At 39.8% G+C, this 22,163-nt stretch overlaps 1 protein-coding gene across 1 annotated transcript; it reads left to right on the top strand.

Annotated features, from left to right (window-relative positions):
* Window positions 1–14,684: 14,684 nt before the first annotated feature.
* Window positions 14,685–15,505, top strand: LOC140878724 (uncharacterized). Its single transcript, XM_073282338.1, has 3 exons — window positions 14,685–14,770; window positions 14,819–14,903; window positions 15,068–15,505. The coding sequence occupies exons 1-3, from the start codon at window positions 14,685–14,687 to the stop codon at window positions 15,503–15,505; spliced, it is 609 nt and encodes a 202-aa protein (XP_073138439.1).
* The last annotated feature ends 6,658 nt before the right edge of the window (window positions 15,506–22,163 follow it).

Here is a 22,163-nt window from a genome sequence, read left to right as displayed (position 1 = left end):
AAGAGGCAGAGAGTGATCACCGGTGCCAAGAGGTTGCACGGACAATGAGCGGATCCTGGTAGGCTTCTAAGCGGAGGGAGACATGAATGAACCGATCTCGTGCCGAAATGAGAGGGATTCTGAGACTGTGTAGGTATGGGACTGCATGGTTGAGGAGGGCTTAAAATATTTCATATGTACTATTCATATCAAGAAGGTGCATCTTCTTTTCGGGAGCTCATCATATAAGAACTCCAAAGTTAAGCGTGCTTGACTTGGGGAAATTATAGGATGGGTGACCCCCTGGAAAGTTTCTCAGGGTGCGTGTGAGTGAGGACATAAGCACGCTGAAAAGACCCGTCTTGATATAGTGGGTCGTTACACATGTTATCTGGTACCATGAGGTTACTTGAGAATCAGGCTGGGCAGCATAGGAGGACGCATGAGGAGAACATCGTCGAAAGGCTCTGCAAGCATAGACCAAAGGAGTTTGCGTGGACCAGTGAACTACTTGTAGCAGAGTAGTGGATTCAAGTGTCAGAGACGATCTTTGCCTACATTGGGATCCAGGATGCCGATCGGGTCAGATGCGCAATCTACATGCTGGAGGATGTGACAGCACTTTGGTGGGAGGGCGCAATGACTTATATTGACCTGGCTAGGATGGCGTGGAAGAATATCAAGATGGATTTCTTTGAGTAGTACTTCACGAAAGATGTGTGAGGCCAGCTGATTAGTGACATCATGAGTCTTTGATAGGGAGACAGGACTTTGGCTGAGTTTGTGAGGCAGTTCGAGCGGGAGTGTCACTTCGTGCCCACGGTTGCTACAATGGAGACACGCTGCGACATTTCACTGGGAACTTGAGGTCCAACATCAAGCATATGTTTCCATGGCAGACGAGACGAAGAACAAGGTAGCGGTTAATTGAGTGTGCCCATTTTTAAAAGGGATTGAAGGAGATGCAAGCTGACTTCCAGAGGAAGAGGCAGTTTCAACAGTCATCTAGAGGACAGTTTTTCAGCAAATAAGCTTTATCTTGGATCGTCTAAGGGATCAGATTCTCCTGGACCGCGTCAGCAGTAGTAGAGGCCGCAGGGCCGGTAGAGACAACAGTGATAGGGGTAGTTGCCCCTAGCTTTTGAAGGGTACCTTTCTGCAGGCAGTGTTAGAGGTCTTATGTTGGATGGTGTTTGGTCAACTCAGGCAAGTGCTACCATGACAAGGAGTCGGGACAATTTTTCGAAGAACTGTCTCAGGAAGAGGCAGACCTCTGGACACTTGTTTGTGATGCAGGCTGATAAGGCAGACCCTGGTACTTCTCTTATCACGGGGTAAAAATTAGCATTGCGTTGTTAGATTCTGGAGCTATGCATTACCTGTATCTCTCAGTCGTTCATTTAGTAGGTAGGAAATATAATCGAGGTGTCTAGTACTGGGTAGGATATTATCATACCATCTGGTGAGGTACTTTATACCACCAGGGTTCTCAGGGGATTAGAGTTGGAGTTTCAGGGGCATGAGGTTATAGCCGCACTGGTTGTGATGTCGATGTTAGGATTTGATCTCATCTTAGGTATGGACTGGTTGACCGTCAGTGAAGCTTTGATTTACTTTTGAAAGAAGACTGTAGCATTGAATTCTACGAGTGAAGATCTAATTATCTCCTATGCAGCCCGGAGCAGCAGCGTGCCGCACGTCATCTCTTGTGTACGTGAGAAGAAGTTATTATGTAGGGGTTGCCAAAGATTTCTTGCTAGTGTGGTTGCGGTGGCAGAGCCGCCTACTAGTTTTGTTGAGGGTGTGGACATTGTACACGACTTTTCAGACGTCTTCTCGGAGGATGTAGCTCGAATTCCACCAGATAGGAGGGTGAGTTCAGTGTTGACTGATGCTTAGTTGATTTTGTGGGGAATTGAAAAAGTGCTTTTGGGATAGCAAAAAAGTTAGTTACTTGAGCCATCTTATCGATTTTTTCTGAAAATATTAAATCTTTCTTGTAGTTCATGCATTTCTTGATTCGCATGACATTGATCATTGAATATTCAGTCAATTTGGCATCGATTGATATTTCGATTATAAATTTCGGAAATTCTTATTTCTTGAAAAACTTGAATTCTAATTCTGGGCATGTATATGGTTTTGGGTGAGTATGATTATTCTATTACATTGTGATCTCGATTCTATTTTGTTGACATCAGATTATGCCTTGGGACTTTGTTTCTTTTTCGATAAGTGTGTGCGAATTTTCTTGTAAGTAAGGCCACGCTGGCAGCCCTGATTTTTTTGATTTTTCTTAATGATGGGCATGGTTTCCTACCCGTTGACAGTGATTACCTGATTTGATATTGATTGATTGGCTCGTATCCCTTGTTCATGGAGCCTTGAGTTGATTCGTTCACCCTTGTATTAGACTGCAAATGAGTTGTTTCCTTTTTGCAAATTTTTCTTTCAGATTATTGTATTTTGATATTGTTCTAAGCCATGTCTCTTCGATTTAATTGAGCTGAGTTATACTGAACGTCGTCTTGACATTGTTTTGGCTCGTAACTGATAGTGATTGATAGCACCATTAGAATTTAGTGTTTGGCGAATACCAGTAAGAATCGTGAGACTATTGAAATCAAGGATTGTAGTATTTTGAGTTAGAATTTTTAAGCAGATTCGCAGTCGATTCGAATAGATATGTCTTGATCTTATTTGATCATCAGAAGAGTTTATATGTAGCTTTGGGGAAAGTTATTGATCAGTACTGATTTTTATCCCCAGACAAATGGACAGTAGTGCGGGTTATTCAGATTATCGAGGATTTGTTGAGAGCCTGTTTGATTAATTTCAGAACTCTTGGGAGTCGAGACTACCTTTAGTGGAGTTAACTTATAACATCAGTTATCAGAAGTTTATAGGTATGGTTCTATGTGAAACTCTATACGGGAGAAGGTGTGGATCTCCCGTTCATTGAGACGTTGTTGGCAAGAAGATTCTCTTAGGGTTCGAGTTAGTTCAGCAGACTGCAGACGTCGTGGTTTGGATTCGAGATAGATTGAGAACCTCACAGACTCGTTAGAAGAGTTATGCTGATCGACGACTACGAGAACTCGAGTTCTCTGTTGGAGACCATGTGTTTGTGAGGATTGCGCCCATGAAGGGCATGATGCGTTTGGGTAGGAGGAGGCAACCTGGGAGGCTAAGGCCGATATGCGGACGTGTTATCCAGATCTTATCGGTACGTACTTCAATTTCGAGGACGAAATTCCATTTAAGGAGGGGAGAGTTGTAACATCCCAAAATTTATTACCGAATTAATTGGCAATTAAAATAATTATTGAGTGGATAAAATAATTATTATGGTCAACTGAGTTACAAAGTGTATTTATAAAATACACGTGTCAATTAGTCAATGAGTTTGACTATTTCTGGATATCTGGTAATATTGGCATTTTTGAGATAATTATTGAGATATCGAAATTAAAATAATTATCTATGCCAGATAATTTAATTGTAGAAATTTATCAGTTTGGGTGACTGGTCAAAGCCTAAGATTGACTCAATTTATTTATTGGAAATTAACTGGTCTAGTTGCCAGGTCAAAGTTCGCTATTTCAGATAATTGTAAAAATGTGTTAAATTACATATTGGAGTAAAATAACACAAGAGCATTGAAATGGATCAGACCGGGTCATTTTAGGACCAATTTTTATAATATTAAGTGGTAAACTCTCTCTCACGCACTAAACCCCTAAAACACACACTAAACCCTAACCCCTATTCACGCCTCTCCCGTCACCGGCCGCGGGCCGCCGCCCTTCGCCGTCGATTGACCCTCCCATCTTGTAGCTCTCGTCGAGGCGGTCACAACCATATGAAGAATCGTGAGTTTTGACGTCCGTTTAGGTCGGATCGAAGCAAAATCGTGGCTGCCTTTGTTCTTCATCTTCCTCGCGCATTTTGATCGGATTTTTGCTCGATTGGGTTGGTTTTTGAGATGCTAGATGGTAGTAGGTGATGTGTAGAACAATTCCTAAGCTTTTAGTACATTTTTCCATCGCGAATGGTGCAGATCGGAGCTCGGGAAGCTCACGCCACCGCCGCCTGTTTTTTGCGAATTCTGGCCGCCACGGTGGTCCATTCCAGCCGTGGCCTAGTCCGTTAGAATCTTTTCGTTGAGCTATACAACCCTGCCAAATTTCATAAATTTTGGAGTTGATTTGCAGATCGCCGTTGCCGTCGCCGCCACGCTGCTGTCTTCCCCAATTTTTCGGCGAGTTTTGACATGTTAACCATTTTTGATCGGTTCGATGTGATAGATCCAAATATCCAAGTTTTGATTCGAGATTCAAAACCGTGAAGCGGTGAGAACGCAATAAACTTTGGTAATTTTTGGTCAAAGTTTGACCAGTGTCGACCAGGGTTGACTTTTGACCGTTATGTGGTTTTTTGCAGATTGAAAACTATTTGAGAATAATTAGAGGCAGAAATCAGCAGTTTAGGAATTTGAGCTTCCAGAATTGGATAATTATGAGATTTTCGAGCCTCGATATGCGCAACCGCAACCATATAAGTTTTTCGTGCGTTTTAAATTCAAAGACATGTTATAACCTTCGTTGCTCACACCGTTTAGATCAGTATATTGACTGTTTTGGTTAGTAAATTGTGTTGTTGCATTTGTATGTAAATATAATAGCTCAAATTTTAACTCATGCATTATTCACGTTTTTATGTATTGTGGATGATTTTTCTGCCATGGCTAGGTCTTAGTTGTTGTTCAATGGTTGATGGTTGGATTAGGTCCCTTGGGTGTTGGTTTAAGATGTCTTGAACTAGTGTCGGCTAGGTGAACAGTTGGATGGTTGTAAGGGTGGTCTATCTAGCGGGCAGCTCAGGCAGGGCTCGGGCGAGTGGGTTGTCCAGGTCGGGTAAAGTGTATTAGGGTCATATGTTATGGTTTGATTCTGGATTATTTTATTTTGGGCCGGGTAATTTATTTAAGAGTCTAAGTGTCTAGTTTATTCATTGGGTCAATTTTGTTATTGAGCCTAAGATGTTTATTGGACTTACTTTATTTATTGGATCTAAGATGTTTATTGGGCTTGAGTTATTTATTTGAGCTAAAATGTTATTTGGGCTTGCATGAATTGATTTAGTTATTGAGTCAAGCTTATTGGGCTTAAGATAGTTATTGGGGGCTTAATTTATTAATTGGGCTAAATTCGTTAATGAGTCTAAGTTGTTTAATTTATTTGGTTGAGCTAAATTCTAAGTCGGGCTAAGTACTATTGGGCCAATCTAAGTCTGATCTGGGTTATTTTAAGTGTGATTGAACTAGTCTAAGTATTTTTGGGCCAGTATAAATGTTAATGAGCCAGTCTAAGTTTATGGGCTTTAGTTAAGGGCAACAACTCGAACTAGCCATTGGCAAACAATATAGTCCGTAAATATATATTTAATAGATGTATATGTATATTTTGATATAAGTATGATTTTTATTATGAAAAATAAATTAAATATATATTTACGGGCAAAATTTTAAGAAAATGATATTTTTAAGTTCATGATTAATGCATGTATTTTATGATGAGATAACGGACATGTAAAAAAAATATTTTTGGGAAGTTGAAGTGATTTGTGACAAACACGGGACTGAAGGTCGGGATACCGGGCCCGATGACCTTTCACTTAAGATTATGAGCCTATGGATCCCCAAAGGTTGGGTGAAGTGGCATAGGGCGTTAGGGGTACACCCCACAGGCCGCCACCACGTACGATGGATTTAGATTGATCAATCGAATTAGGTTACACTTCACTGATATGACCCACAGAAAAATAATTTTTATGTTTATGACATGCCAATGCTTATGTTATGTATTATGTTACGTATTATGTTATGATTTAGATTACGACGCAGTTTATGCATATGATTTTACGATCATGCATGCATTAGAATCCTCAGGTTATTTTTATATACGTTATGTGCTTGCATGTGATTTTATTTAGTAGTACTTGTTATTAAAGGTAGAGCATGTTGGGCCTTTAGGCTCACTAGATCTAAATGGTGTGCAGGTGAGTATGATGTAAGTCAGGATGTTGTGGTTCCGACTAGCGGCGAGGACCTCTGAGCATTCGTGGCAAGCTAGCACACCCGTGACCTTCGCGCTTTTATGTTTCAATGATTATGGGATTGTATCAAACTATTTTCCGCATTTTACGTTATTGAATATTTACGCATGGATTTATAATGTGTTCGAGTATTTAAGTTTTGACATGAAATCGCTTTTTATTATGTATTAAATTTTATGAAAATATATTTTTAAGTATAGATGCATATATGTATGGTTATATATATGTAATATTTTTAAAAAAAATTCCTTCGAGTTTGGTTCGTTTCAATTCGAAACTGGGAATTTTACACAATTATTTAATAGATTGTGCCTGGATCGAATTGGCCAACGAACAAAACTTACACGTCACAAGATACACAATAAATTAAATAGAGTACACAAGAAACACAATACAATCATCATATCACAAACAAGAGCAAGTTCGAAACTTACATTGAGCTAAACCCAAACCAAGATACTGCCGAACATGTTCATGTTCTACAATGATTAAAAGAAAAAAACACAAAAAAATAGCATTCGTTAGTCGGGAAATTTAAAATTGACTATCAGGAAATAAAAATAAAATAAAAATTGAAGAATAGCAACACCAGAAGTAAACACAACATGAGCGCCAACAAACACATCACTTTTGGTATTCCTACGAAAAACAAAAAAACATCATCATTATAGAACGACGAAACCCACGACAAATAACGAGTGAAGCAAAGAACGCATACAAAAGAGAACCACCTCGTAACAAAACCAGCGACAAGAGCGGGTGCCCCTTCGAGATCAATCTTTTATATACGGTGGATGCAGTGGGTCTCCTTCCACGATCCAACAGGAAAAAAAAACCAATGGAACCGAGATACAATACAATATGAATTCATATTAATGAATAATTAACTAATTCTAATTACCAATATGACCGATCAAAGCGGTGGTGAACAAGAAGGGAAACATGTGGTGAGTGGTGACTATTCAGTAAATAGAGGAAGGTGAGAGGTCTTTTGAGCGTCAAAAGACAATTGAGTAAATTCACATTTCTCATTTGTCATCAGCGATGAAAATTCTTCTTCTGAAGATCAACTAATCTAATATTTTTTTATTTAAATATTTTAATTTATAACACTTACCATACTTTATGAAAATGAAAGTAAATTAATCTTAGAGAATTTTTGTTTTAATCATTAACTTCTCCAAATTTAGGTTTTGGTCTACTATATAAGTTTTCATAGTTTGGTTTTTATAGACTAACTTTTGATTTTTGTCTATCTTTGTCTAATTAATTACGAACGTGACTTTGGACAAGTGATTAATTTCTGATTCCACATCAATATTTTTCAATGTCTCGTTAGCATTTTTCTGTTCCACGTTGTCACTCATGTAAAATAGGATTGAAAGCAAACTAAATCGAAATTTACTGTATCAAAACTTAAATATATAATATATATATATATATATATATATATTATTTATTCGCTTTTATAAATGTTTACATATATATCGTGATGTGTATATGATAAACATCATGATATGATAATATCATGATATTTACCTTTTCTTTTAACTATGAAAAAACAATTTTATCATCTTTTATATTTCTAAATATATATCTTGAAGTACTATTTCTTCTTTCCCAGTTTTCTATCAAAACATTGTTTGGTAACATGATATATATAACTTTTTTAATTTTATTCTGTTCTCCCTAATATAAATACACACACACAAACTATCAAAGCAATTAATATAATTTTATTTTATTGGTTATGTGTTATTGTAACCAACAATGATCGATAATATATATTATCTTACTATTTATTTAAATTACAATGAATAATACATGAGCATCATAATTCCTATACAAGCACAATTGACTCATGGTATAATTTTGGGTTCCCTAAAATATCTTTCATCTTATGAAACTTATAAACATCAAACATGGTTTCACTATATTATCTTTTGCTAACAAATCTGTTTCCATCACATCCTATTATTAAGGAGATGTTTTACAATTTATTCCAAGTAATTATTTTTGAACTGATATTTTAAATAATTTTTAAATATATTTAATTCTTTTATATAAAAATAATGTTAATTTTGCACCCTCATTATGCGTGATCAAGTGCTAGTTTATATTAAACACAAGCATCACATATTCGATTGTGCTAGTTAAAATTAGTTTTTATATGTACAATCTAGCGACATTGGAAATATAAAGTCAGGAGCAGACATCAATCAATAAATTAAATAAAAACGAAAAATAAATATATCGGTGAAATTTTAAATGCATCATCAGATGTTTACTACTTTTTTTAGATAAGTCTTGTTGTAATATTACTTTATTTTTTTTTTTCATAAATATAAACATACATATGTGTAAAATTAGTAGACATTGAATCTATCTAAATTATGGGTTTCATAATAACCTTTATTATATTACTTCAGTAAAATAAAACTGAGTTATTCATGTAGAACACATACTATTTTTTTTATGATAAAACATGATGAATATTTTTTCAAAGCAAATTGATGAAATTGGAGTGATTTAAAAGATTGGATTGAGTAAATATCCTACGTATCTCCATCTTTTTAATTTGTACGTGTATTTCTCTTATCCAATTTGCGTGTGTTTAATTCATATATATGCATATATCTAATCCTCGGTACTTTGCCGATCGAGCTTCGTCGTCAAATATCAACCATGAAAGCTAAGAGCAGAAACCGAAATATTTCATTCGATGCGATTTCATTTCCATTATGTCTCTCGGTTGTCCATAATTTATGCTGCACATGAAACATCGTATTCTTTGTATTTAGTACAACGTATGTTTTCCCAACAACCAGCAAGCAAATTGGAAAACAAAATACGAAACACAAAAACCACAAAAACTAACCATTCAAAGCAGACGGTGCATGATCATCATACGTGAATCGTTAAACAAATGTGAGCCAACACACAGACGTAGATCAATTACAAAACACAAAGAAAACAAAAATGAACTGCAACATTCATCAAAAAGGCGAAATGAAAAAGCAGACGGAAGAATATCAAAACACAAAGAAACGCCGAAACACACAACCCAACAAGGAACGCAAGCAAGTGAATATAAAACAGTCCAATGAGAAGAAGAAGAAGAAGCACCTGGAGACCAATTCAGACACCACGCGTGTGTCAAAGAGAAATGACAACCCAAAGAAGGGGGTGGGGAAAAACCAAAAAAACACGATCAAACACGGGAAGAGTAAACAACAAATGACAGCAATGCATAGAAGATATATGTATCAGCCTGGAGCAAATTCAATTAGACGTTAGAAACATATGTAACAACGTGCATGCTTGAATCAGAAGATTAAATGGGAGATCTCATTCACAATAACTAATGAATCACAAGAATTTAATAGGAGATCGTTCATTTACAACAACTAATGACGGTCAAACCATGATAATCTAACAATAATAATAATTAATTGGATATCATTTAATGGGAGATCCATTCACAACAATTAATGAATCGGCAGAATTTAATATGAAAATCATTCACAACAACTAATGACGGTCAAACCATGATAATGTATTTAATTGGATATCATTATTTAAGCAATTGACGGTCAAACCATGGTAAAAATTGATTAATGATTGTCAAACCGTGGTAAAAGAAAAGACGATGATTTTTGTGTAAATTCACAATTAATTTGATATATTTATAGGGAAATATATATAGTGTAAATACACAAAAAAATCAGCTTAAGTTCCAAGAATTATGTGTTTTGGTCTTGTCAGGTTACACCAATAGAATGCAATAAATGGTTAATCTATCTAAAGCTAGATTATTTAAATAAAAGTTCAAATGGGAGTTTGCTCTGGGTCATTTGCATTCACTTTTCGTACACTTTATGTATTTGGCATGTATCTTCCTTGTCAAGGATAAAAATTATAACATGCAAGAAACTAATTAAATACCAAAACAAAAAACATAGAAAAGATGAATGACCCGTTCTACTTTTTTTTTTTTGACAAAATACCCGTTCCACTTTTAATATAGTTTTTAATATAGCCTAAGGGCTAAGCACGTGGTGTCTGTTGTTGTAGAAGGAGAGAGGAATAAATACATGGACTGATTACATGACCAACTTCGATTTCATACACACGCACACATCTATACATACTTCTGTATGAGATCAGCTCATTGCAACGATGACATTTATCTTAAACTCTCAGGTCGACCAAGGTGGCAGAATAACAGGTCGACACGTTGGCAGGTCGGCACATCTCTCTCGCCATTGATTCCAGGTCGGCTAGATGGCAGTTCGGCAAGGTGACTGGTCGGTAAACATGGTAGGTTGGCACAGCTCCCTTCTCCCCACCGATATCAGGTCGGCTAGATGGCAGGTCAGCAAGGGCAAGTCGATAAACATGGCAGGATGGTAAATGTGGGAAGTCGGCTAAAACACTAGGTCAGCCAAACGATATCAGATCACTTCAAAGATTTGACCTTCCATGTTTAGGAAATATTTGGACAAGATCTCAGCCGAGATTCACGGGATTGCAATCCCTATATTCCTGGATTTTAATTGAGGAATGACGACACCAAATCCGAAGGCCTCTCCTATAAATACCAGGTTAGATTTCATTGTAAAGGGTTCAACATAATCGAGTGCGCACACATCATTCACTATATTTTGTTGTCCTCGCATCTTTCTTGAGCATCGGAGAGGATAAGCCGAAAACATCTTCCGGCCCCTCTTAACACTCTTGCTATTGGTTGTAGGCTCTTGCCAGGTCGGACTAGATCTTTTAGCTCAACCAAGGGATCACATTTTTTGGCAAAATCAATTGGCGTCGTTTGTGGAAAATTATGAGATAAGACGTAGATATGCGGGTCGTCAGCGAGGAGGAGGAAATGTGGCCAACCTGACTTTAGGTAAGCTCACTCAGTTGATCGCCCGCACAGTGGAAAAAACCCTTAACTGGAAATAGCCACCACCACCAACACCACCTCTACCTCCACCTCCACCACAAGGAGGTCAACCCAATTAGATGGATATTATGTGGGTGGAAATCAGGAGGTTAGGTTGGCAGATATGAGGATGACCTTGTCCAATGCATAGGAAGAGCCCTTTCACTCGGGTCATCTTAAACGAAGAGCTTTCCATGAATTTTTGGCGTCCGGTGGTACGGGAGTATGATGGTAGCTCATATCCAAATAAAGCATTTGGGGAGGTTTGAGAACGCTGCTCTGTTGCACAGATACTCAGATGGGATAAAGTGTCTGGTTTTCCTTACCACTCTGGTCAGGTCGGCTCAACAGTGGTTTAATCTTTAATAGCACATAAGCTTTCGCAGTTTTAATGATTTCAGCGTATCTTTTGTTTGCTAGTTTGCGAGTAGCAAGAGATATTTGAAAACTTCTCTTACTTTGTTTACTTTGAAGAAGTCTGAGGTGAAGCCTTTGAGAGAATTCATCCAGCATTTTAATTCAGCAGCTCTGGAGGTACCTGCTACAACTACTGATACCTTAGTAAATTTTTTCACCTAGGGCTTAAGAGAAGGGGAGTTTTTTAATCCCATGGTGAAAAAACCACCAGTTAATTTTGATGAGCTCCCTAGTCGGGTAGAGAAATATGAGAATCTCGAGTATTCCCAGAGACAGTGGAGGATGGAAGTAGGGTCAGGAAAGAAATCAAGAGTGAAGGCAGATGGAAGGGTGGAAGTAGGAAAAATGCGAGCAGCAGATGATCAGATCTGGGCCAAGGGACCTTAACCTTATGTGCCCCTTGCCATGAGTCTAGAAAGGGTGATGCAAGTATGTAAGGAGCGTTAGAAGCTACAAAGTCCGAGGAAGGCTGAGAGAGGTCCTCGATTACCTCCATCAGACAAGTTTTGTGAGTTCCACCAGAAGTATGGGATTATTACTAACGAATGCCAAAGGTTGGAGGATGAGGTGCAGAGGATCATCCATGAGGATCCTAGGATAAGAGCCGAGATCACCAGGCGAGCCGAGCCAACTGAGTATGCTCAGCGAGGCAGAACTCGCCAATGGGGAAATCAAAGAAACAAAGTTTGGGTAGACCAAACCGACCAGCGAGGCCGAGCTCCCCAAAACAATCTAGGGCATCAGGTCGAGAAAATAGCGAATCAACATACCTGAGGTGTCATACACATGATCTCAGGAGGACCTACGGATGGAGATTTAAGGAGAGCCCGAAAAGCTTACGAGCGTAGGTCGAAAATTTTTGAGGTGAACTCTCAGCCTAATCACACCGTTGAGCCAGAAATTAGCTTTGGGAGAGATGACGTGAAGGACGTTTTTGCGCCCATAATGACCCACTTCTGGTGACCTTAACCATTGAAAATTATGATGTGGCTCGCATTTTTGCAGACACGGGAAGCTCGGTTAACATTATATTCAAGGAAACGTTGTAGAGAGATTTGAATTGGATCCCATCACCATGTCTCTGTATGGATTTAATGGCCATGCTCTGCAACCCTGGGGTAGATAGTTCTCCTGTTGTCTTTAAGAAGTGGAGATCAGAGTGTTACGAATATGTCCTGCTTCACGGTGGTGGATGCGCCGTCGTCATTCAATGGGATTTTAGGCCGTCCCGCCCTAAGTGACTTCTGCACTGTGGCCTAAACTTATCACCAAAATTTGAAGTTCCCTGTCGGAAAATGGGTAAGGGCTGTCTGTGTTTCCAAAAAATCAGCTCGGCTATGCTATGTGAATGAAGTAAGAACGAATGTGAAGAGGAATAGGAAGGAAGATGAACGGTGTTGATGGGTCATGCAGAGGTTTGTTATTTATGGCCGAGGAGGATCATGAAGTAATTGAGCTGAGCTCTCAGGGGAAGAAAATTAAGTTGGCGGCCGACCTGAGCCCCAAAGTTAAGCAAAGATTTATGGATTGTATAAGGAGAAACCAGGATATATTTGCTTGGTCCACATCCGAACTCACTGGTGTCAGCCCAGAGATCATGGTACATTGCTCAACACCCTCTTGGGAGCTCGGCCCGTCAAATAAAAGAAGCGGTACTTTGGACCCGAGAATGACCAGGTGATTAAGATCAGGTGGATGAGCTCCTTAGGGTAGGTCACATCAGGGATATACAATTCTCTACATGGCTATCGAATTTTGTCCCGGTGCCCAAGAGCTTGAGTAAGTGGAGGATGTGTGTTGATTTCAGAGATTTGAACAAAGTCTGCCCGAAAGACTGTTATCCTTTACCTCGAATTGATCAAGTGGTTGAATAAATGACAGGTCATCAGTATTTATGTTTCATGGATGCCTACCAGAAATATAACCAAATCCCCCTAGCTGAGGATGATCAGGATAAGATATGTTTCACCACCTCACATGGAACTTTCTGTGACGTGGTAATGTCTTTTGGGTTGAAAAATGCAGGGGCTACTTATCAGAGGTTGATGGACAAAGTGTTCTCAGGGCAGATCATTCGAAATGTAGAGGTTTATGTCGATGATAATCTAATAAAATCCCAGAACAATGCAGACCTTGTGACCGACCTAACAAATACATTCTCAACACTTAGGTTTTATGGGGATAAGCTCAATCCAAAGGAGTGTGTTTTTGAGTAAGGAGCGGGAAATTCTTGGGATATATGGTCACTGAAAGGGGGATCAAAGATAACTCGGAGAATAAACAAGCCATCCGATCTATGTCACCTCCTCGCAATCTCCAATAAATTCAGAGATTGGCGGGGAGAATAACAGCTTTATCTTTCTTCATCTCTAGGTTATCTCATCACAGCTTGCCCTTTTTCAGGGTCCTCCGAAAGGCCAAGAAGTTTTAGTGGGATGATGAATGTGGAAAAGCAATTAAGGACCTCAAGACATATTTTTCGGAGTTCCCAGTGTTCTCCAAGGTTGTCATGGGTGAACCATTGTACATCTACTTATCGGCCACTGAGGAGCAGTGAGTTTCATGCTCATCAGACAGGAGGGGACATCTCAACACCCGGTGTATTTTTTTCTCACGCCTTCAAAGGTGCTGAGCTCCAATATTTTGGAGTGGAGAAATTGGCGTTGGTGCTGGTCCTGACAGCCTCAAAAGCTCAGACCTTAATTTTTGTTACACCCCATTATCGTATTGACAAACAACCCAATGGGGAGAATCTTGACAAATGCTGATGTGCCAGGTTGGCTGGTGAAGTGGAAAACATAACTAAGTGAGTATGACATTCAATATGAGCCCAGGACGACTGTCAAAGCTCAAGCTTTAGCTGATTTTTTGGCTGAGACCATGCATGTGGAGGTGGAGGGTTTATGGAGAATATATGTGGATGGGTCTTCGACCAGCGAAGATAGTGGGGTTGGAGTGCTTCTTATCTCCCCACATGGTGATGAGATTAGGCTGGAAGTCAGGTTGGACTTCAGGGAATCAAATAACGAGGCGGAATACGAGGCTGTCTTAGCTGGCCTCTAAGCTGCCAGACAGGTAGCGGCAGCTTGGGTGCACATATTATGTGATTCTCTGTTATTAGCTCAGCAGGTAAATGGATCATATGAGGTGAAGAATGAGAAGGAAAAAATGAGAATGCGGATGTCCTCGCCAAGATGGCCAGCTTACTTCACACTGAAAAGCTCGGGAAATGGTGGTCCAAGTAGAGCTAACGCCTGCTACTGAGCTCCCACCTCCGGATCAAGAGAAAGAGGATTGGCGAGCTGAGCTGTTGAGGTACATGAGAAGAGGTGAATTACCCTGAGATCCGAAAAAAGCTTACAGGTTGAAGCAACACAGTCTACGCTTTGTTATGGTTGTGGAGGTGTTGTACAAGAGTTCATTTTCCCGACCTCTTCTGAAATGTCTGGTATGCAAAGAGTCTGATTATAATCTGAGAGAGATACACGAGGGATATTTTGGGAACCAAAAGGGTCTTATTCCTTAGCTCGCAAGGTGCTCTTGTAGAGGTACTTTTGTCCTACTATTTAGTAAGATTCCCTAGCATTGGTTACCTCCTGTGATACTTTCCAGAAACACAGAAGACTTCAGAACCAACCGGTAGCGATAATGAAATGGATAGTGGCAGCATGTCCCTTTGATCAGTGGGGAATTGACATCGTAAGCCCTTTTCCCCCAGCTCCAGCCCAGAAGAAGTTCTTGCTAGTCGTCGTAGACTATTTCTTTAAGTGGGTTGAAGCCGAGGCTCTGGCCAGAATCACAGATGCAGAGGACCTCAAATTCCTATGGAAGAACATTCTCTATAGATTCAGAGTACCTCGGAAGCTCATTTTAGACAATGGGAGGCAGTTCCAGGGAGATCAGATCCAAGCGTGGTGTAAGGAAATGAAAATACATCACTTTACCTCGGTTTCTTACCCCCAAAGCAATGGTAAGGTAGAGGTCACCAACAGGTCTTTGGTGCAGGGTTTGAAGACCCGGTTAGGAAAAGTGCAAGGGAGCTGGGGGTAGGGGGGGGGGGGGGGTAGGGGGATGAGCTCCCTAGTGTGCTATTGTCATACAAAACAACTCCAAGGATCGGTACAGGAGAAACTTCTTTTATTTTGGTGTATGGGAATGAGGCTGTCCTCCCAGCTGAGATCAGGGAAGAATCAGTTAGGGTCATGTTTTATGGTGAAGAGAATGGGGCGAGGAGGTCGGATGATCTGGATTTTTTGGATAAGAAGAGAGAAATTGCAGCCATCCGGATGGAAGCATATAAAAACATGATAGCTCGGTCATATAATCATAGGGTGCGAAGAAGGAGTTTTCAAGTGCGAGACATGGTGCTCCAAAAATTCCAAGAAACGAGCGTAGGAAAGCTTAACCCCAAGTTGGAAGGGCCATTCAAGGTGACAAAAGGCTCAGCTCGGATGCTTATTATTTGGAGGACCCGACATGCAAGAAATTGAAGAGGCCTTGGAGTGCTTACCATTTACGCAAATATTATTGTTGTTTTTGCAAATTTACCTTTGAAATTTGTATTGGTTTTTCAGTAACATTTTATTTCGTTATATAAACAAAACTATTCCAGAATTACGCCACCGTATCTTATTTCAGAAGTCTGGATTACATCGAGCATCACCTTGGTCACGTCGAGTTGAGGCCACTGACCTCGGATTTTCAAAATTCTCGATTACTTTGAGCATCACCTTTGGTCACGCCGATTTGAGGACCCTGACCTCGGAAAGGGTCCTTAACTTTCAGAAGTCTCGATTACGTCGAGCATCACCAGAAGTCTTGATTACGTCGAGCATCACCTTGATCACGCCGAGCCGAGGCCCCTGACCTCAAATTTTTAGAAGTCTTGATTATGTCGAGCATAACCTTGATCACGCAGAGCTAAGGCCCGTGACCTCGGATTTTCAAAAGTCTTGATTACATTGAGCATCACCTTGGTCATATCGAGCTGAGGCTCCTGACCTCGTATTTTCAGAAGTTTTGATTACGCATAGCATTACATTGGTCACGCCGATCTAAGCCCTTAACCTCGGATTTTTAGAAGTCTTGATTACGTCGAGCATCACCTTGGTCACTTGGAGCTGAGGCCCCTGACCTCGGATCCTTAGAAGTCTTGCTTACGTCAAGCATCACCTTGGTCAAGCCAAGATGAGGCCCCTGACCTCGGATTCAAGCATCATCTTTGTTATGCCATTCTGACATGCTCAACTCAAAATAAGATGTTAAAAAATTTCACAGGTTATGTTGAGCTGACCTAACATGCTTAGCTCAGAATAAGGGTTGGCGAATTTCATAGGTTATGTTGAGTTGACCTAACATGCTCATCTCAGATCCAGGTGTTAGCCAATTCTACAGGTATGTTGATCTGGCCTTACAAGTTCAGCTCAGATCTCGGTGTTAACAAATTTCACAAGTTATATTGAGCTGACCTTATGGGCTAAGCTCAGATTCAGGTGTTAACAAAGTTCACAAGTTATATTGAACTAGCCTTACACGTTCAGCTCAGATCCCGATGTTAACAAATTTCACAAGTTATATTGAGATGACCTTACGGGTTCAGCTTAGATTCAGGTGTTAACAAAGTTCGCAATTTATATTGAGCCGACCTTATGGTTCAGCTCAGATTCAGGTGTTAACCAATTTCACAAGTTATATTGAGCTGATCTTACGTGCTCAGCTCAGATTCTAGTATTAAAAAAGTTCACAAGTTATATTGATCCGACCTTACGGGTTCAGCTCAGATCTAGGTGTTAACTATTTTTACATTTTATGTTGAGCTCACCTTACGAGCCCAGCTCAGGTTCAGATGTTAACAAATTTTTCAGGTTATGTGGAGCTGATATTATGAGCTTGGCTCGGATGTAAGTGTTGGTCAAGCAATAGTAGAAGACGAAGAAGCATTCATAATAGGAAGAGTAACATTAGTTCGGAAAATCAAAATTAATTGGTCGCATCTGCTTCCAGAGATAAAGACATATTTATCTACATCTAGAAAATCATGGGGGGTTTCTTCGGGAGATATCCAGCTTCCTGGAACTTCTCAGTGCAGCCCTTGAAGCCTAAGGCGAGGTAACCATATGCTTTGTCACCGACCATGCCAAGGAATTCCTCCGACATCAGGAAGGCCTCCTTGAAGCCCTCTTCTCCCTTGGCCAGCTCGGCTCCGGCCCCCTCTAGCTCCTGACTGGCCTCGCTGAGCTGCTCCTGCACCACCTTGAGCTCCTCTTGCGAGGCCTCCAAGAACATCTCAGCCACCCTCAGTTCATTCTGTAGCTTCAGGAGCTACACTTGGAAGCCTATCCGCATTTCCTCCTCCCGAGCTTGGGCGTTGGACTTCTCCTTCTCAAAGGAGAGCTTCAAGTCCTCCAAGTTTTTCTGTAGGTCGCAGTCGTGGACTCACAAGCCTTGGAGTATCGGAAAGACTGCTTTCATGCGTTGTTGGAACGGAAGGTCACTTCAGCATTCAGGAGACGGCCTATTAGAAACCAAAATTGAAGTAAGTATAGACCAAAATTATAAAGGGCCACACTGACCAAACGAATTACATCGGCCATGGCGGTGTTGGATCGGAGGGTGAGCTCAAGCCATTCGAGGCTTTTGATGTACTATACATAATACAAAGAGGGCATGTCCTGGAGTACAGAACTAGCTAAGGGAGTTGGGACGACCCCTACAATACGCAGGTCATCACGATACATATCCAAGAAGTTGGATCTGCACCAACCCACGGGTGTTTGGGGTCTATCTGCGTGAGATATGAACTTCCCCGTGTGTAAGGCCCTGAAATTAATCATTTTGGGATTAGTGGAATTTATTAATTATTAGAATTGAATTGATGGATATTAGTTGAGCCGAGATGGAATTGATTTAATTTGGAGTTTCAGGGACCGAATTGCAATTGATGGGTTTGGACCAAGTCAAAGCCTTGACTTATCTCTTTTATTCTACCCTACCTCCCTCCATCACCCATCACTTCTTCCTCCCCTCTCCCTCACGCACAAACCGAGAGAAAGCCATGACGATTTCTCAAGCTTTTGCTTCGTTCGATTCGCTCGATTCGATCGTCAGATTTCAGATTCGAGTTGAGATTCGCGATCACCGCAACGAGGGCATCGTTTTAACGTAAGCTTTGTAACGATCCACGAACTTTGAATTTTGTTGGGTTGTTAGAATTTGATAATTTTTGGGTATGTTGTGCTTGAGCTAGCATAGATCGTGTATTCGAAATCGGTTTGAAAAAAGAACAAAGTTTGGATTTTATATGAATTTTTAGGCTTAAATTCGAAAATGGATCTTTGGATTTTGTTGGATTTTGTTGTGTTTTTGATGGATTGGAAGATGATATGAGTTGTTTGGAATGGTTTGATGACGTTGAGGATTTTTGGTTTGACCGTTTATAGTAGTTATGCCGTCGAAATCGAGTTTTGGATTATCGATTGTTTGTTTCGGTTTGATTTCCGGAATTGTTTAAGTTGATGAATTGACATCGAATTTGTATAATCTTCATTTTCAGATTTGGATTGAAGTTTTTGATTTGGATCGAACTTGGGAGTTGAATAGATTCAGAATTGAAGAACGGTATAGTATTGAACTTCTTGAGATGGCTCGACTGGTTTTGATTCGATATTGATTGAGTTTCTTTGCTTCGATTGTTTTGATTCGATTGATTATTTATTTGAGTTTGTTGTTATTTTCAGATTGAATCCTCGACGAACTTGAAAGGTAAAAAGACGACGATTGAATAACGGGACGATTAACTCGAATTTGAATTAATTCGAGTGCCCGAAAGAAATCACATACTCGTATGCTTTTCAAATTATTTGATTTTAAATGGAATGAGTTTAGTTTCATTTGCATACATCTTGAGCCGAAGATTCGATTCGTTTTGAATTTAGACGATTTAGGGAGCTATATTGAAGTGGCTTTGAATTTTGAGTTTTTCCAATTGCTAGAATGCTTCTTATAGTTGCTCTGAAGTTTAGGGGTCTGAGTTTAGCGATATCCACCCCGAATGGGTGTGTCGGTGAGTTGTTCGTGAAAACTTGACCCTGGGATCCCAACCGAGTACCGATTGATATTCAATTATCTGATTAGATAATCCCGAGTTTTGAAGTCATGCATTACATTTTAATGCATTTCGAATTGATAGCTGATATTACTTTTTGAATTAATTGGCTCGTTGTTTTATATAGCATGAATTGTTATATTATTTGAAATTGCTTTATTTGTCTCTTTTACTGGGAATTATATTCTCACCGGATTATCCGGCTGTCGTTTTGTTTGTATGTATACTTGACGGCAGGTGGGGCAGGATCGAGTCACAAGTAGCATCGCTAGATCGAGTTGGAAGTGATAGAGTGAGACACCGTGTAGAAGTTTGTCCATTTAGCAATCTTGCTTTATAGGGTTGATGATATTTCATGTCTTGAATTATGTATAGAAAAATCGAATTTATTTGATTTGTCGAATGACCCTATCGTCAAAATCCTTATTTGTTTTTGGGCAGAACTTAGAATATTGTATGTTCTAAATGTTGATATATTTATGTGATCTTGAGTTTAGAATTGATCGGAATTGATCTTGGTTTATTTTTTTCAGCGTTTCCAGGTTTCAGTTCGTTTGGCCTGCGCACGGGCGAGGCTGGACCTCGCGCGCGCGCGGCTAGCCTGGAGGGGCTCTGGAAGCTTTGCCCGCGCACGCGCGAGAACTTCCCTCGCGCGGGCGCAAGCAGTTCCGCGAACCTCTGGACCTTTTGCCTGCGCACGCGCGAGACGATATCTCGCGCGGGCGCGAGGCTCTCTTTTTTAAAAAAAAAAATTTTTTGATTCGATTCTTCCACCGCTCTTTGTGATTGATTGTGTTTAATTATTCGAGATTAGATGTTTTGAAACGGGGTCTCACATTAAGTGGTATCTGAGCGATAAGATTCTTGGAATTGAACTAGAGTGAGCGGGGTAGATCGAGTCCGCATGAATTGAATTCTCGCATGTGATTGATTTATTTAAATGATTATTTAAATACTTGCGAGCATGATTTATTGATTCTTGAATTAATTGAATTACATGAGTTATGATTTAATTTTCGAATCACGATTACTTGATTTGATCGAAAGCATGCTTTATTATTTGTAAATTACTTGAAATTTCATGATTTAGTGATTTAAAATTTAAAGCATGAATTACTTGAAATATGAACTGTATTTTAATTTCGGATCCGAGTTCCACCATCTGCTTGAGCTAGCAGATCAGAGATTGTTTGCGATGAGAATTAGAATTTGATTGAGAACCGAAATTCAGTGAATTGTAGTTGAACGAACTTATCGAAAAGAGATGTGGAACACCGAATTTTGAGATGGAGATTTTGTGTCCATTTCTTACTGATTATCAGAATTTTCTCCTGAAGAACTTTAGCAGACGACAACCAACAATAACTCCTTCGACTGATCTAGATCGTACCACTATTTCACTGATAGATGTCACACTTACACCGATGGGAGTACTACTGAGGAGGTTTTAGGCGTTTGTATTACCAATTTTGAAGAGTACCGAGAATGTTATCTGATGTAGAAGTTGAATAGAAGAGATCGATAAGTTGGGTGATTCTCTGAACTACACAGATGACCGGAGAATTCGGTTAGTGTGGTACCAACTTAGAGAATTGATAAAAGTTGGTAGAATTGGAGAAGAGAGCTTTAGGGAATCAAGGTTCGATCATTTTTTTGGAATCCGCCTCCATCCGAATCTCTTCGACAGATTCCTTTTCACCGTTTGATCAGAATTAGAGGGACTTAGAAATCATCTTTAATCGAAGCGGAAGAAGTTTGGGAAATCATTGAGCAGTGCCTTGTCATGGGAAGACGCTGTCAGTTCTGTCATCAGTCGGACACTATGCCAGAGTTCGTCATCATAATATTATCGAGAGATCTTCGAAGATGAATTCCTTTTGTAGTCAGCTCTGACAGAGATGCAAGTCGTTTCAGTTGCTCCTTTCGGCCGCAATAACAGAATCTTGGAGAACTCAATCATATGGCGAATCAATCTTCGAGGCAACAGATTCTAGTTGTACTCTTATCGAGGATCAGACTTAGATTTCACCGATGATGACCGCAGAAAACAGTAGAGTATAGTTTGTATTCTTATTCTGATATGATCGGTTACGCACCTCATCTTTCTTCTTATCGATATTTATTGATGCATATCAGTTTGTTGAATTTTGATTATCCGTAGTCGCAATTCTTTGAATTGATGGGATAAGTTGGAACCGAACAGTATTGTACTTCAGATTCTAATTTGATTGAGATTTTGGTTTGATTATAACTGAGCAGTACCGTACTTCAGTTATCAGATTTTGATTTGATTGGTTGTTAGTTTCTTTATCCAGTACAAGACTACGGTGGATTTGTTTCAGGAAGTCGACAGATTCCGATCCGAGTCAGTAGACGAACGGAAATCCTCCGGTAAGGATTCTCGATTCCAGGATTCCTTGTTAGTTAATCTGCCGAATGACCTTCTGATTTCAGAATTTTGCGGAGGAATTCTCTTGTTCAACTGATGTCCTAGAAACTAGCCTGATTTGGTTGATAAACCAGTGGTTAGAGAGTTGCTGTTATCATCCAGATGAGATTTCTGGATTACCTTTGAGTCATGAGTTTAGATTCAGCAATGACTAG

The sequence above is a fragment of the Henckelia pumila genome, chromosome 2 (genome assembly GCF_033568475.1).
Source record: "Henckelia pumila isolate YLH828 chromosome 2, ASM3356847v2, whole genome shotgun sequence".
Classification (NCBI taxonomy): domain Eukaryota; kingdom Viridiplantae; phylum Streptophyta; class Magnoliopsida; order Lamiales; family Gesneriaceae; genus Henckelia; species Henckelia pumila.
The sequence above is the reverse complement of the archived record's forward strand: the minus strand, read 5'-3'. Positions and strand labels throughout refer to the sequence as shown.

What these genes read in the sequence shown, in the direction of transcription:
- LOC140878724 (XM_073282338.1), top strand. Translation starts at nt 14,685, where the DNA reads ATGGTGGTCCAAGTAGAGCTAACGCCTGCTACTGAGCTCCCACCTCCG. An exon ending in TGGCGAGCTGAGCTGTTGAG is followed by an intron (nt 14,771 to 14,818) that starts GTACATGAGAAG and finishes AAAAGCTTACAG; the next exon opens with GTTGAAGCAACACAGTCTAC. An exon ending in GACCTCTTCTGAAATGTCTG is followed by an intron (nt 14,904 to 15,067) that starts GTATGCAAAGAG and finishes GATACTTTCCAG; the next exon opens with AAACACAGAAGACTTCAGAA.